Source organism: Microcaecilia unicolor, chromosome 3, assembly GCF_901765095.1.
Source record: "Microcaecilia unicolor chromosome 3, aMicUni1.1, whole genome shotgun sequence".
In the NCBI taxonomy this organism is placed as follows: Eukaryota; Metazoa; Chordata; class Amphibia; order Gymnophiona; family Siphonopidae; genus Microcaecilia; species Microcaecilia unicolor.
The window spans coordinates 354,212,123-354,226,767 of NC_044033.1; the positions used below are offsets into that span (position 1 = coordinate 354,212,123).

At 43.6% G+C, this 14,645-nt stretch overlaps 1 protein-coding gene across 5 annotated transcripts in view; it reads right to left on the reverse strand.

Moving 5' to 3' along the window:
- MAP3K5 (mitogen-activated protein kinase kinase kinase 5) overlaps positions 1–10,417 on the reverse strand; it is a 534,389-nt gene extending 523,972 nt beyond the window's left edge. For all 5 annotated transcript variants that reach the window (XR_003941620.1, XM_030198514.1, XM_030198515.1 and 2 more), the window contains exon 1: positions 9,314–10,417. Coding sequence is in view for 4 of the 5 variants with exons in the window: in XM_030198514.1 (XP_030054374.1) it covers positions 9,314–9,719 (406 nt within the window). In the remaining variant the exon portion in view is untranslated. The remainder of the gene's footprint in view (positions 1–9,313) is intronic.
- Between the last annotated feature and the right edge of the window lie 4,228 nt (positions 10,418–14,645).

Sequence of the window (14,645 nt, forward strand, 5' to 3'; positions counted from 1 at the left end):
GGCGAATTTAATTACCTCACTAGTTATTCCCATCTCTAGGTCATTTATAAATACATTAAAAAGCAACGGACCCAGCACAGACCCCTGCGGGACCCCACTAACTACCCTCCTCCACTGAGAATACTGGCCACGCAATCCTACTCTCTGCTTCCTATCTTTCAACCAGTTCTTAATCCATAATAATACCCTACCTCCGATTCCATGACTCTGCAATTTCTTCAGGAGTCTTTCGTGCGGCACTTTGTCAAACGCCTTCTGAAAATCCAGATATACAATATCAACCGGCTCCCCATTGTCCACATGTTTGCTTACCCCCTCAAAAAAATGCATTAGATTGGTGAGGCAAGACTTCCCTTCACTAAATCCGTGCTGACTTTGTCTCATCAGTCCATGTTTTTGTATATGCTCTGCAATTTTATTCTTAATAATAGCCTCCACCATCTTGCCCGGCACCGACGTCAGACTCACCGGTCTATAATTTCCCGGATCTCCTCTGGAACCCTTCTTAAAAATCGGAGTAACATTGGCTACCCTCCAGTCTTCCGGTACTACACTCGATTTTAGGGACAGATTGCATATTTCTAACAGTAGCTCCGCAAGTTCATTTTTTAGTTCTATTAATACTCTGGGATGAATACCATCAGGTCCCGGTGATTTACTACTCTTCAGCTTGCTGAACTGACCCATTACATCCTCCAAGGTTACAGAGAATTTGTTTAGTTTCTCCGACTCCCCCGCTTCAAATATTCTTTCCGGCACCGGTGTCCCCCCCAAATCCTCCTCGGTGAAGACCGAAGCAAAGAATTCATTTAATTTCTCCGCTACGGCTTTGTCCTCCTTGATCGCTCCTTTAACACCATTTTCGTCCAGCGGCCCAACCGACTCTTTGGCCGGTTTCCTGCTTTTAATGTATCTAAAAAAATTTTTACTATGTATTTTTGCTTCCAACGCTAATTTCTTCTCAAAGTCCTTTTTTGCCCTCCTTATCTCCGCTTTGCATTTGGCTTGGCATTCCTTATGATCTATCCTGTTACTTTCAGTTGGTTCTCTTCTCCACTTTCTGAAGGATTGTTTTTTGGCTCTAATGATTTCCTTTATCTTACTGTTTAGCCACGCCGGCTGACGTTTAGTCTTTTTTCCCTTTTTTCTAATACGTGGAATATATTTGTCCTGAACCTCCAGGATGGTGTTTTTAAACAGCATCCACGCCTGATGCAAGTTTTTTACTCTGCGAGCTGCTCCTTTCAGTCTTTTTTTCACCAATTTTCTCATTTTGTCGTAATCACCTTTTCTATAGTTAAACGCTAGCGTACTTGATTTCCTAGTTTCACTTCCTTCAATGCCAATATCAAAACCGATCATATTATGATCACTGTTATCAAGCGGCCCTCGTATCGTTACCCCCTGCACTAGATCATGAGCACCACTAAGGACTAAGTCTAGTATTTTTCCTTCTCTTGTCGGCTCCTGAACTAGCTGTTCCATGAAGCTGTCCTTGATTTCATCAAGAAATCCTATGTCCCTTGCGTGTACAGATGTTACATTAACCCAGTCTATATGCGGGTAATTGAAATCCCCCATTATTATTGTGTTGCCCAGTTTGTTTGCGTCCCTGATTTCCTTTAACATTTCCGCATCCGTCTGTTCGTCCTGGCCAGGCGGACGGTAGTACACTCCTATCACTATCCTTTTCCCCTTTGCACATGGAATTTCAATCCACAGTGATTCCAAGGAGTGTTTTGTTTCCTGCAGAATTTTCAATCTATTTGATTCAAGGCTCTCGTTAATATACAATGCTACCCCTCCACCAATCCGATTCACCCTATCACTACGATATAATTTGTACCCGGTATGACAGTGTCCCACTGGTTATCCTCCTTCCACCAGGTCTCAGAGATGCCTATTATATCTAATTTTTCATTTAGTGCAATATATTCCAACTCCCCCATCTTATTTCTTAGGCTCCTGGCATTCGCATATAGTCATTTCAAACTATGTTTGTTGTTCCTAAGTACATCATGCTTAGTACTTGACAGTATTAATTGGCAATCTTTTGTCTGATTTTTATTGTTATTTAAAGATACCCGATCTACTACAATCTCTTTTGCAACCTGTTACACTTGTGGTGGAAAATATGATATTGTGGTGGAAAATACCCTCGAGAAGTATTCCGCAATCTAGTCCAGTCCCTGGTAATCAGCTGTCTTGATTATTGCAACAGTATCTACGGGGGATGCACAAACCTTCTCCTAAAAAAATTACAAACCGCTCAGAATACAGCAGCTCGACTCATCTTCGGCAAATCGAGATTTGACAGTTCGAGACCACTTCATGAGCAGTTAAAATTGGCTTCCTGTGAAGGACCGCATCGCGTTCAAGACCTGCGCATTGGTGCACAAAATCATCTATGGAGAAGCCCCTTCCTACATGGACTCTCTCGTTAACCTGCCACCCAGGAATTCCCGACGGTCGGCCCGCTCGTACCTCAATCTTCACTACCCGGTTCCTTGTGGCCTCAAATATAAGACCATCTATGGTTCCTCCTTCCCTTATCTCAGCACTCAATTGTGGAACGGGTTGCCTCGAGAGGTTAAATTCACTCCTGATCACCCGACCTTTAAGAAGCAACTCATGACCTTCCTATTTGGCTGAGCATATGCCGTGGACCCTTCTGGTGCCACGCCCTTTTAACCCACAGTTCTCTCTATGATAATTTCTCACCTCCCCTCTCTTCCTTTCCTCCTCAGCTATTTCTTTCTCCCTCTTGTGATCTTGTATTTTGTACTATTGTTTGCATATTAACTATTGTACGCCACATTGAGCCTGCCCTTGGGTGGGAATAGTGTGGGATATAAATGTTATAAATAAATATGAGCCCTCCAGAATCCCACTGTACCCACATATAGGTGACCCCTTCACCCAAAGGGAATGGGACTTGATATACCACCTTTCTATGGTTTTTGCAACTACATTCAAAGCAATTTACATAGTATATACGGATACTTATTTGTACCTGGGGCAATGGAGGATTAAGTGACTTGCCCAGCGTCACAAGGAGCTGTAGTGGGAATCAAACCGATTTCCCCAGGATCAAAATCTGCTGCACTAACCACTAGGCTACTCTTCCACTACTGTAGTGGTGTACAGTAGGGGTATGGGTTTTGGGTGGGTTTTGTAGGGCTCAGCAGAGAAGATAAGGGAGCAACGGTGAGGTGTGTACCTTTGGAGCATTTATATTAAGTCCACAGCAGTGCCCCCTGGTCTCCTGGGATGTCTGGGAAACCAGTCTGCTAAAAATGCTGGCCCCTCCTACATCTCAATGGCTTGATTTTGTGCATTTTTAACTTGTGTGGGGGGTTTTTTTTGGGGGGGGGGGTCAAAAATGGCATAAAAAAGACAAATGCACAAAGCCTTTTTCAAACGTATTTAAAACAAACAAAAAAAACAGACATTTTTCTTTTTTTGAACATTAGTATATTTCTTATTTAGATTTGGTACGTTTAGTGCAAAATGTGCAAAGTCCAACTTGGATGCACTATCAAAAATGCCCCTCTAAATAACTCTGTAAGTCTACGTGCTTTGAAAATGAGTCCCATAGCTTCCTTCCTTATACTTACTTTTTGTGGTTTTCCTTTTATTTTATTTCTCCTATATTGAGTATTGGAATCCCAAGTTTATAAGAGCCTTGAGCTATGTGAATTATTACTTTTTTTAATTCTGTGGTGGATATTTGGCTTTGCTTTTCTGTACAAGATTAATGGACCCTGTTTACTAAGGTGTGCAAGCGTTTTTAACGCATGTTAATCATTAGCACACGGTAAAAACACTAGTGCACACTTCGCACGGCTTAGAAAACAAGGCCCTAATATTGCTTCATTGTAATTGAAATCCTTATAAATAAAATTTTAAAACACCTAAACTGGAGCAACATGAAGATTCAAGCAGCAGCAGCAACAACAGGTCATGAGAACTGGCTCAACAGGATGGACTATTATGGTTTCAACTGGTATATCTACCCGAGCGTACCACAGAGGAAACTAGAAGCAAAAAGCAGGCACAGCAACTGTAAACTCCTTCCTCTCTCACACCATGCTCGGAGATGTATTCCCATTTAAAAATTTTCCTTGTAAGCTCTTTGAGCAGGGACTGTCTTTCTTCTATGTTTGTGCAGCGCTGCGTATGCCTTGTAGCGCTATAGAAATGCTAAATAGTAGTAGTAGTAGTAGTAGTAGTAATAAAAGGTTTTACTGAAAGCATTTCGGCTGGCCCAAACGACTGCGCTCAATCATATAAGCAAAACATTTATAAAGCCACTGCAAATATCAGCCAAGTCTTGCATATTTTCTAATACAGTGCCCATTCTCAACGGATAGAGAACATGAAAACAGCAAACCAAAAGCACAGAAAACACTGGAAAATTCCAGCACATGTACAATTCAAGTCCATTTTATTCTTTACAGTGCAGGGCAGTGGCGTAGCTACGTGGGGCCTGGGCCCCCTGTAGATTTGGCCCTGGACCCCCTGCTGACGACCCGCCCGACCCCCCCTCCTGCCACCAACCCGCCGTCGCCTGCCTTTGCTGGCGGGGGATGGAAGTAAAACCCGACTGGCTCAATCCGTCCTCCTTTTTCTGGAGCCATATGGTAACCCTACCCCAACCCCCGCCAGCCGAGGTCCTCTTCTTCTCGCAAAAGGCAGAAACAGAAGGAAGCCTTTTGCGAGAAGAAGAGAACCTCAGCTGAGAGGGGTTGGGGTCCCCCGCCAGCAAAGGCAGGCGACGGCGGGTTAGCGGCGGGAGGTGCAAAGTCGGCAATGGCGGGCAGGGGTCAGCGGTGCCCGGGGAGGGGGGCTAAAATGTGCCCCCTCACCTCGGGCTCTGGACCCCCCTCCCGCCGAAGTCTGGCTACGCCCCTGGTGCAAGGTAATTGTTCAAGTGGAATCCTTTGCTTTCCCTCCACAGAGTGGTAATCTGACCCAGTTCTATTCTGTAGCTTAGAGATCAAGCACACACCAGACACTTAAAAATTAAGGGGCCCTTTTACTAAGCTGTGATAGGCCTACCGCGCACTAAAAAAGCAGTACAGAGTGGGACACACAAAGGCATCCAGTGGTAGTGTTCCATTTAGCATGTGCTAATCCCACACTGGAAAATATATTTTTTATTTTCCAGCACAGGAGACGTGTTGGGAGTGGAGAGTAGGCATGTCTGCGCTAATCAGGTTGCATGGGCACATTATCACGTGCTACCCTATTAGCGCAGGAGTAGCATGAGAGCCCATACTGCCACCTAAATAGGGGGCATTAAGGGCTCTCAGCGGTAACGACCATGTGCTACAGGGGAAATTAGTGTGTGGCTATTTAAAAAAAAACTTTTTATTTTAAAGCCGACCAAGGCCATTTGTTCACCATGCTAGAAAGCAGCCACAGCATGTGGCAAACCCACGCACTAATTGCAATACCAGCCACTTTCTAGCACACCTTTGTAAAAGGACCCCTAAATTTCCAAGTTTAATCTTAATAAAGCTATTAGTGAACAACAGTATGCTAGCAATGGAAAAAAAATGTTCAAGAAAACGAAGACATTTTTCTCCAGATCCTAAACATTTTGTCTCGATTTTCAACACTATTTTCCTTCTTGCTTTGTAATAGTTGATGCAATAAAAAAAAAACACAGTTTCTTGGCTTTGTGCATAGTTTTGGTTATTAATTTACTTTTCTTTGCTCTCCCCTTCCTAATAATCTCTCTTTATGCTGTCCTGAAAAGCCTTTGCATGAAGAGGGCAGCTCTGATATTATCACCCCTGTAGTTAGCCATTTCACCTTACAGTTGAAATGATCATCAGGATAAATAAAAGGCAGGGAGGGAGGCTCAGTGAGTAAAAAAAATAAAGCTAAGATTTTCTCCTAATACAATACACAAAAAGGAAAACTGAAAACAGGAAGTACTAAAGATTAAAAAGAAGAAAATGTTATCTTCTGGTTCTCATTCTGACTGAAATTTTGATTTGTGCATACAAATGAAGGAGATGTGTCTAAGGCAGCTAAATGAATGGAAATAAAGATTAAACAAGAAAAAAACACATTATAAACAATACTATTTTATTGAACTTCAGTAGTGTGTCAGGTTCTCCTGGACAAATCACTTAACCTTCCATTGCCTCAGGTACAAATTTAGGAGGTCTTTTACTAAGTTGTGTTAGCATTTTTAGCTGGCGCTAACTGCTGAGAGTGGAGGAGTGGCCTAGTGGTTAGAGCACCGGTCTTGCAATCCAGAGGTGGCCAGTTCAAATCACACTGCTGCTCCTTGTGATCTTGGGCAAGTCACTCAACCCTCGGTTGCCTCAGGTCCAAACTTAGATTCTGAGCCCTCCTGGGACAGAGAAATATCCAGAGTACCTGAATGTAACTCACCTTGAGCTACTACTGAAAAAGGTGTGAGCAAAATCTAAATAAATAAAATTATATTAGCACCCAATGATTTTTTAACGTGAGCTAAAAACACTGGCGGTTAGTAAATGGCCCCCTTAGGTTGTAAGCCATCCAGGAACAGGAAAATACCTTACTATACCTGAATGTAATTCACCTTGCGCTACAACTGAAAAAAAGGGTACGATAAATCAAAAATCCCATCGCATTCTAACTCACCCATCAGGGACAGCGGGAAAGAAGAGAGCTAATGATTCATCTTTTCTGCCCTTCCCTTTGCAAAGACACATCTCATACACACAATACCTCCTAGATAAGCAAATAGCATGCAAATTGACCAAATGCAAAAAATGTATACCAACATGCAGAGTATGCTGGATGCATGCACCTATGCTAAGACAACCATGTCTCGTGCACAAAGAATTGTATTGGCACACCATTGTGCATATGCTAAAATGTTATCCTGTGGATACAATGACAACATTTCTGCACAGAAAAGCATTCCAGCATATACACGGATGTAAGCACATTCAATCCAACCAATTCAGATACCCATCCATCCATCAACAATGCAACACTTTACTCTCTTCAACACAACTCTCCTCAATCCCCCATTTTTGGTTTAGTTTTTAACCATGTTCTTCATGGAAGGCAGAAAAAGAGTTGCAGGTCCTTATGCTTGCAGCACTCAGCCTTCTAATTTTGGGGGTGCCCAGAGGTGGAATGAAGGCAACGAATTCCCCTCCCCTCAGCTTTGCTGACAGGGATGCCAAGGCCCCCCGCAAGACAAATAAACACAGTGCCTCCGCTGACGGAAATGTTGGGACTTCTTGTGCATCCTCTAAGTCCCAGCATTGGCACACCACCAACATCTGCAGAAAGGAAGCAGCAGAGAAGAAGGGGAGGAAAGGCACTATATTTATTTGGCTGGCAGGGCTTCGGCATCCCTGCCAGCAAAGGTAAAAGGAGTGCTGCGGTTCTGGAGGGGGCCTGAGCCCAAAGTGGAGAGGCCCAGGTCCCCAAAGCCACCTGTGGCTATGCCACCGGCTTGCAGAACTAAAGGGAAGAAAACAGGTATGAAAAAAACAGAGTGATTCACTTGGGATATAGAAATCCAAAGGTGGTCTATGCAAAAGGAGGGAGGGAGAGAGAGAGAGAGAGAACGAGGATCTCAAAGTGGCAAAAAAAATGTGACAATGTTGTGAGTCTCCTGTCCATGCTGGTTCCAATCACAAAATGGCTGCCAGGACCTCCTGCAGAAGTCTCGCAAGGCTGCCATGAAAAATCTCAGCAGCAACTGCAAATGAAGCAGCAGAACGGGAAAAGGATGAATGGGGTTCATTCCTGCTCCCGAAGACTCCACTAGACCACTAGGCCTTCCTAAGGAAGGCTGTGGAGGGAGAAGTGAGTGTTGAATCTGAAACAGAAATTTGCAGAAATTCGGTTTCCTCTACCGAGGGTAGTAGGATACAGTGGAGAAAAAGAAAATCAACTGAAACTCTCACCCTCTGCAGTTTTAAATGTTGAAGGAGGGAGTGGGTAGAAACCACAAAACAAGTGGTATGTATTAACCACATTTATGAAAAGATTCACCCCAAGGTGGTGCTCAACAGGTATAGATAAGCAAATTAAAAATTCTACTACACTGCAATTCTACTACTAATGCAAGCAAAATGCAAACATTTTGTTTGCAAATGCTATAAGCAAATAGCATGCAAATAGACCAAATGCAAAAGATATGCACATACATATGACTGTGCTTGTGGCAACTATGTGACATGCACAAAAAAAACTATCACCATTCCATCGTGCATATGGCACAGCATCAGTTATAAATGCAGTAACGGATTGGACTCCCCCCCTCTCTCAATTATATATTACACAGTAGACTCAATATAATATAGATTCTTCATGTGTAATGGTCAAATATCTTGGACCCCAATGTCTGTATTGAGTCTACAGTTGAACCACAATAATATGACATAGTATCACTGACAGCAGAACAGTATAACATTCTGGATAGAATTGAAACATGTCAGCAGAATATCAACAGTGCACCATAACAGACTGCATAATAGAGCATTTATGTAACAGATATGATGCCTACGATGCCAGTACAATGGTGGGGGGCTATAAACAAAAGACAATCAGAAGATTTTCAAATCTCGGGAGTCAAAATATGGAACTCTCTACATATTCCCATCAGAACAGAAAGCTACCTCGACTTCAGGAAGAGACTAAAAACCTCTCTCTTCCCAAAGACTGCTTCATAAACACTCTATCATGACTTCCACCTCCTGGTATCATCCATTTTCCTTTCCTTCGCGTTTTTACTCTCATGCATTAATCCAATGACCTCTTAATGTTTCTCATACCTCACACTAAACACTATTTGCTTTTATCTCACCTAGAATGTAAAACGAACTGAACCCTGGAAAGGGGATATTAACGGTATACAAGAAAATTGATTTGAATTAAACAGAAGAAAAAGCAAACAAATTCTGACAGAAAATGAAAGATGAAAACACTGTCGGCCCTTCTGAGCTGCCAGAAAAACTGACAGAAATAACGACCGCGAAAGCTGCAGAGCTAAAACTCAGCCTTTCAGCTTTCACGCAAAACTCAGAAAGGCCACTTATACTAGTATGGGGCATGAAGGAATTTCGATTAATATAATAATTCGATACTTGTTTGAACTTATGATTATTAAGCATATACAGTTGCTGCAGTATAGAAGTCACTCTTGTTTACACGTTCAATTTCAAAAGTAGGCTGGTTATAAATAAGTAGCGAAAACACAAACACGTCCCAACGGCTCCACCGCGCCTGGCGGCGTCTCGCGCTCAGCGTTCGCTCCCCCCCCCCCCCGTCCACGCGCCGGACTCACCTGCGTTGTAGAAGCGATCGAGCACACCGGTCTCGCCGAAGTCCAGCTTGCTGAAGTGCAGCGGCTCCAGGGCAGCGGCCACACTCTCGCACGCCTCCCGCAGGCACTGCAGCGCCGCCGCCTCGCACGCCTGCAGCCCCGCAGGGCTCGCCTCATTGATCACATAGGCCACCGTCGTCCTCCTGCCACTACTTCCCGCGGCGCAACCGCCGCCGCCTCCTCCTCCCTTGGCCCGGGGCCCCCCACCGCTCCCCGCCTGGCAGGGGGCCCCGCTGCAGTCCTCGTGCCAGAAGCTGCCCGCCCTAGGCAGGTGCGGGCTGCCGCCGCCGCCTGGGAACGAGCCTCCGCTCTCCTCACCGGGGGAACCGGGCACTGAGAAAGCGATGCCCTCGCTGCTATCACTCATGGTTTCGAAGGCACCGTGTTTTCTCACCCCCAACCCCTAGTCCTCTCTCCTTTGTGGTAGGACGGGAACTTGTTGCTCCTGAGTCCTGTGGCTGTTCGAATCAGCCCCGGTTTCAGGGAGAGTGCGCAGTCCACATTCCTTCGCTTCTTTTCTTGCTCAGTTTCTCCCCAGACTTCTCTGAGCTCGAAGCAGACTCGTGCAGAACAACAAGCAATTAAAAATAATAATCCCAAATACAACTCAGTACTCAAGCACCGTCTTCTGTGTCGAGTGCCGCTTTTGGTTTTCCCGTGCAATATTTTCAAGCAATATATTTCAGCCTCAAAATCGTACTGGCTTTTCCCCGCTTTCTGATGTCTTATTCACCGAGCCTCTTGCTGTCATTTGAAAGACTAGGTACACGATCCCCTCATTTCACAGTAGCAGGAATATGTAGTAACTCTCTTTTCGGAAGTTTCTCTTTGGGTGATGGTGGTTTCCTGCACTTATGCGCCTTTCGGGAATTCATACACAGTCGCCAGCTTTTGCACCTTGTTTAATTTTCCATCAGCCCCGAGAAGGTGGCAAAACCAGCGACCGGAGTACCAAGAAATTTCAGGTCCATTTGCTCTCAAGTCCTGACTTCGCTTGTTATTTTCTTAATCGTCCAATTTCCTGCGAAAATACGAAAAGGCAGTCTTGTCTGTTTTCTTCCTACAACGCCGCCCTCTGCTTTAGCCCCTTACAAGGCTCTTCTTACGGTTGTAGCTTGGTTTGGTCTGGTCCAGCCCCCGAGGCGGGCCTTTCGCACAATCCCAGCACAGACACACTGGGAGGTGCTTCAGCCTAACCTTGCTGAGAAATGTCACAATTATCTGTCCACGATACCCTCTCACTTCCTTCATTCAATCAGCTTCTCTCAAGCCCTTCCTGGACTGTCTGCTAGCCATTCTGGTTTTCAGGATAACCACAATGAGTATCGGACATATTTGCATGCATTGTATTTGCATTTTATACATATTTCTTTACAAAGGAAGCGATTAAACTGTAGTGTGCTGATCACCATAGCTTAATCGCTTTTTTAGCCTTATAGTACAAAGCTACTTGCAGAGTGCCAGAGTGAACCAATGAATACATAATGGAGGGTCATGGCAGTCTTTGGCCCCATCACTTCTGAAAGAGGAGGAGGTGTTGTGTTAGTCTTCGGGCAATGTAAGCACATTCCTATCCCAGTCTGATCTTCTGTTTCATATACAGTATTTATTGGGATATTTTAATTTTCCACAGGATTCTGTACAGGGAATAGATTAGATTTTTTTTTCATCTAATGGAAGATTTGTCCTTGAATTTCCTGTTATATATGAAATGGGTTATATTGTAGATTTGGATTTTGTTCTGAAGATGATGTTGGGGTTAGGGTTCCAATTCAAATTATACCAATTTTTTGTCTGATCACTATCTTTTAATCTTCTTATTAAATTTGACTTAAACCTAGGGATAAGCATGTGAAAGAAATAATGCAGGATTGGAAAGCTGTGAATACATGTGCCCTCCAAGGATCTGAACTACAATATTGTTAAGTGCTTTCTGAGTTGTAGCCTTAATATTTCACTTGGCTGGCTATAGGTGATATCTGATATCTGTTCTCTAGGCTAGTTCGCTTAATTACTTAGGGGTCCTTTTGCTGAAGTGCATTCGTTTTTGCACTTACGTCATGTTAATATGAAAATGAACATGCTTTCTCCTGATACATTGTCTACAATGTTTGATATTTCAATTTCTTTATTTGATGTATGGAAACAGTTTATTACTTATGTCTCTGCTGTTCACTCTACTGCTTTTAACACTTCTGCAAACTCAGAATTCTCAATTTTATATCAACAAATTACATCAGGGAAAAATAAGCCTCAGTTATATACAAAAAAAATATATTTCTGCAAGTCAACTGTTTATCCCTCCTGGAGACTTGCTGGAGTAAAGAACTTGAACTCTTCCGATATTGATTGGTCATCCTTTTGGTCTAAAACCCTTAGATCTACTTAATCTGCTGCAATAACCCAGTCTTTATTTTTTTTGTACTGTGCACAAAGTCTATTCTGCACAGTAACAAAAAAATCATCTTGCTAGAATTAGTAAATTATCCAAGTCAGATACATGCTGGTCTTGCTCCTCGAAACCAGGATCTTTGTCACACCTGATATTCTACTATAATAATGTTCAAGTGTACTAGCATCAGACATGGGAAAGAATCCTACTCATCCTCAAACTATCATTGGATATACAAATATCTTACAAGACTGTAATCTTACGTGCATCAAATCCTGACATTACCCAACCTGAAGATAAAAGCTTTTCAACCTTATGCTTGCTATAGCGCTTCACCAAATTATAAAGTAACTGGAAGCACAACTCCAAGCTAAATTTTGCGGAGTGGTGAAGTCATTTATGTGTAATCAAAAAATATTAACCTACCTTAGCTATAAAACGTCATAATATTCAATCATTCTTAAAAACCTGGGCACCGTTGAACAAATATTGCAATGGACTGGAGGTTTCTACAAGATAGGTCACTATCAGGCTTATTTTCGAAAGAGATCGCCGGCGATCTTCCGACACAAATCGGGAGATGGCCAGCCATCTCCTAAAACCAGCCAAATCGGTATAATCGAAAGCCGATTTTTGGACACACTCGCCGGCATTCCGTCGCGGAGGTGGCCAAACTTCAAGGGGGCGTGTCGGCAGGGTAGCGAAGGCAGGACGTGGGCGTGCTTACGAGATGGCTGGCTTCAGCTGATAATGGAGAAAACCGGCGATGATGAGCATTTGGCCAGTTTTACTTGGTCTGTTTATTTTCACGACCAAGTCTCAAAAAGGTGCCCAAACTGACCAGATGACCATCGGAAGGAATCGGGGATGACCTCCCCATACTCCCCCAGTGGTCACCAACCCCTCTCACCCAAAAAAAAATTGTAAACATTTTTTTGCCAGCCTCTATGCCAGCCAGCTCCATTACAGCAGTATGCAGATCCCTGGAGCAGATTTAAAGCCAGGTGCACTAAACTGCATGGAAGAATCCTTCCCTTACGGATCCCTTAGCGAATCGCATGAAGGAAATCGCATGCAAATGAGCTGCTCATTTGCACGCGAATTTCCTTCCCTAGGAGGGGAAGCCAGTCAGCCAGCTCGTTAAAAAAAAAAAAGGATCTTGCTGATCAGTTATGTTATGACTTACTTGTTCTGGAGTGCTGTATTTTGTGATACTGTTTTGATAAATGTTCAATAAATACTTCATACAAATTAATAAAGTCCCTGCCATGCATTTTCCCTTGATGGCCGTCTTTCTCCCCAAACCGGGGGATCAAAATTGTTTTTGCTTATAGCTTTTTTAGTAGTAATAGTGGGATTTGCACTGGCCGCTGTTTCTGCTCATAGTGTTTTTAGTAGTAACAGTGGGATTTGAACTGACCACCTCTGCATTACAAGACTAGGATGTAACCACTTGGCCACAGCTCCACTTAGTTGGATGTCCCTCCCTTTTGATTATACCCCATTCAGGTCTCTCTCAGCGAATCACAGCGCATTTAGCTGCCTGTGAGTGGCTGAGAGAGACCTGGAGGGGCATAACCAAAAGGGAGGGACAGCCAAGTGGTTACATTAGTGGTCTTGTAATGTAGAGGTGGCTGGTTCAAATCCCTCTGTTACTACTAAAAAAAGGTGTGAGCAAAAACAGTTTTGATTTTCCCAGTTCGGGGAGAAAGACGGCCATTAAGGGAAGTGCAGGTCAGGGATGGCCATCAAGGGAAAATGCATGGCAGGGACTTTTTAAATTTGTAAGGTCTTTATTGAACATTTCTCAAAACAGTATCACAAAATACAGCACTCCAGAACAAGTAAGTCATAACATAACTGATCAGCAAGATCTAAATATCCAGAAGTACCAGTGCACTACGAATGCTGGCCCCTCCCACGGCCAAATGCTTTGGATTTGGCCGGGTTTGAGATGGGCGGTTCCAGTTTCCATTATCGCTGAAAAACAAAGTCGGCCATCTCAAACCCGGTGATCTATGGCATTTGGCCAGCCCCAACTGTATTATCGAAACAAAAGATGGCCGGCCATCTTTTTCGATAATACAGTTCCGGACAGCTCTTTGCAGTGCCGCCAAAATAGATGGCTGGCCATCTATTTGGCCGGCGCTATTCGATTATGCCCCTCCATGTGACTATTGTTAAAGTTAATAGTGATCACTTAATTTTCTGTCTATTATCTCACACATCACTCGCCTCTCTTAATACTGATCAATCTATGGAAGCCACTTGATGTTATTATTTGTCATTTGCTGTTTCTCCATGTGGATTAGACATCCTTTATATGTATTTGTATTATGAAAATGTCTTCTCAATAAACATTTATTTAAAAAAAAAAAAAAACACGCGGTAAGTGCAAAGCCTGTGTGGTAAATGCAGGGAGCATGCCCAGAATCTACCCTGCATCTAATGTAGTCAAGGGCCAATGCTCAAACGTTCACAGTAGAAAGAAACTACCGTCAATCTAGTGCAGAAAAATTGCCACAACATGCTCAAAATAATGAGCATGAAAATTCATGCCATGTTAAAATCACAGCAAATCTGCAGCTCATGGCCACCAAAAGACAGAGCCAGGCCCCCCACCACCACCACTTGGGACGCAGCTGCTGGGACCAGGTTATTGTGTTAATGCAATTACCCAGGTCCTGACAGAAGCAGGAGAGAGACAGATCCCGGCAATGCCCCCCCCCCCCCTTGGAGGCCGGGCCTGGGGAATTTTGCCCCCTCTCGGGGACCCTGCTGCAGCTCAGTGCAAAAAGTGTTAACTTACATGTCAGTGCCTGAGTGATGATTGACTCAGGCACTGACAGGAAAGTTCAAGCAAAACTCAGAAGTGGACCTAGATGATCCAAAGTGTTGAAA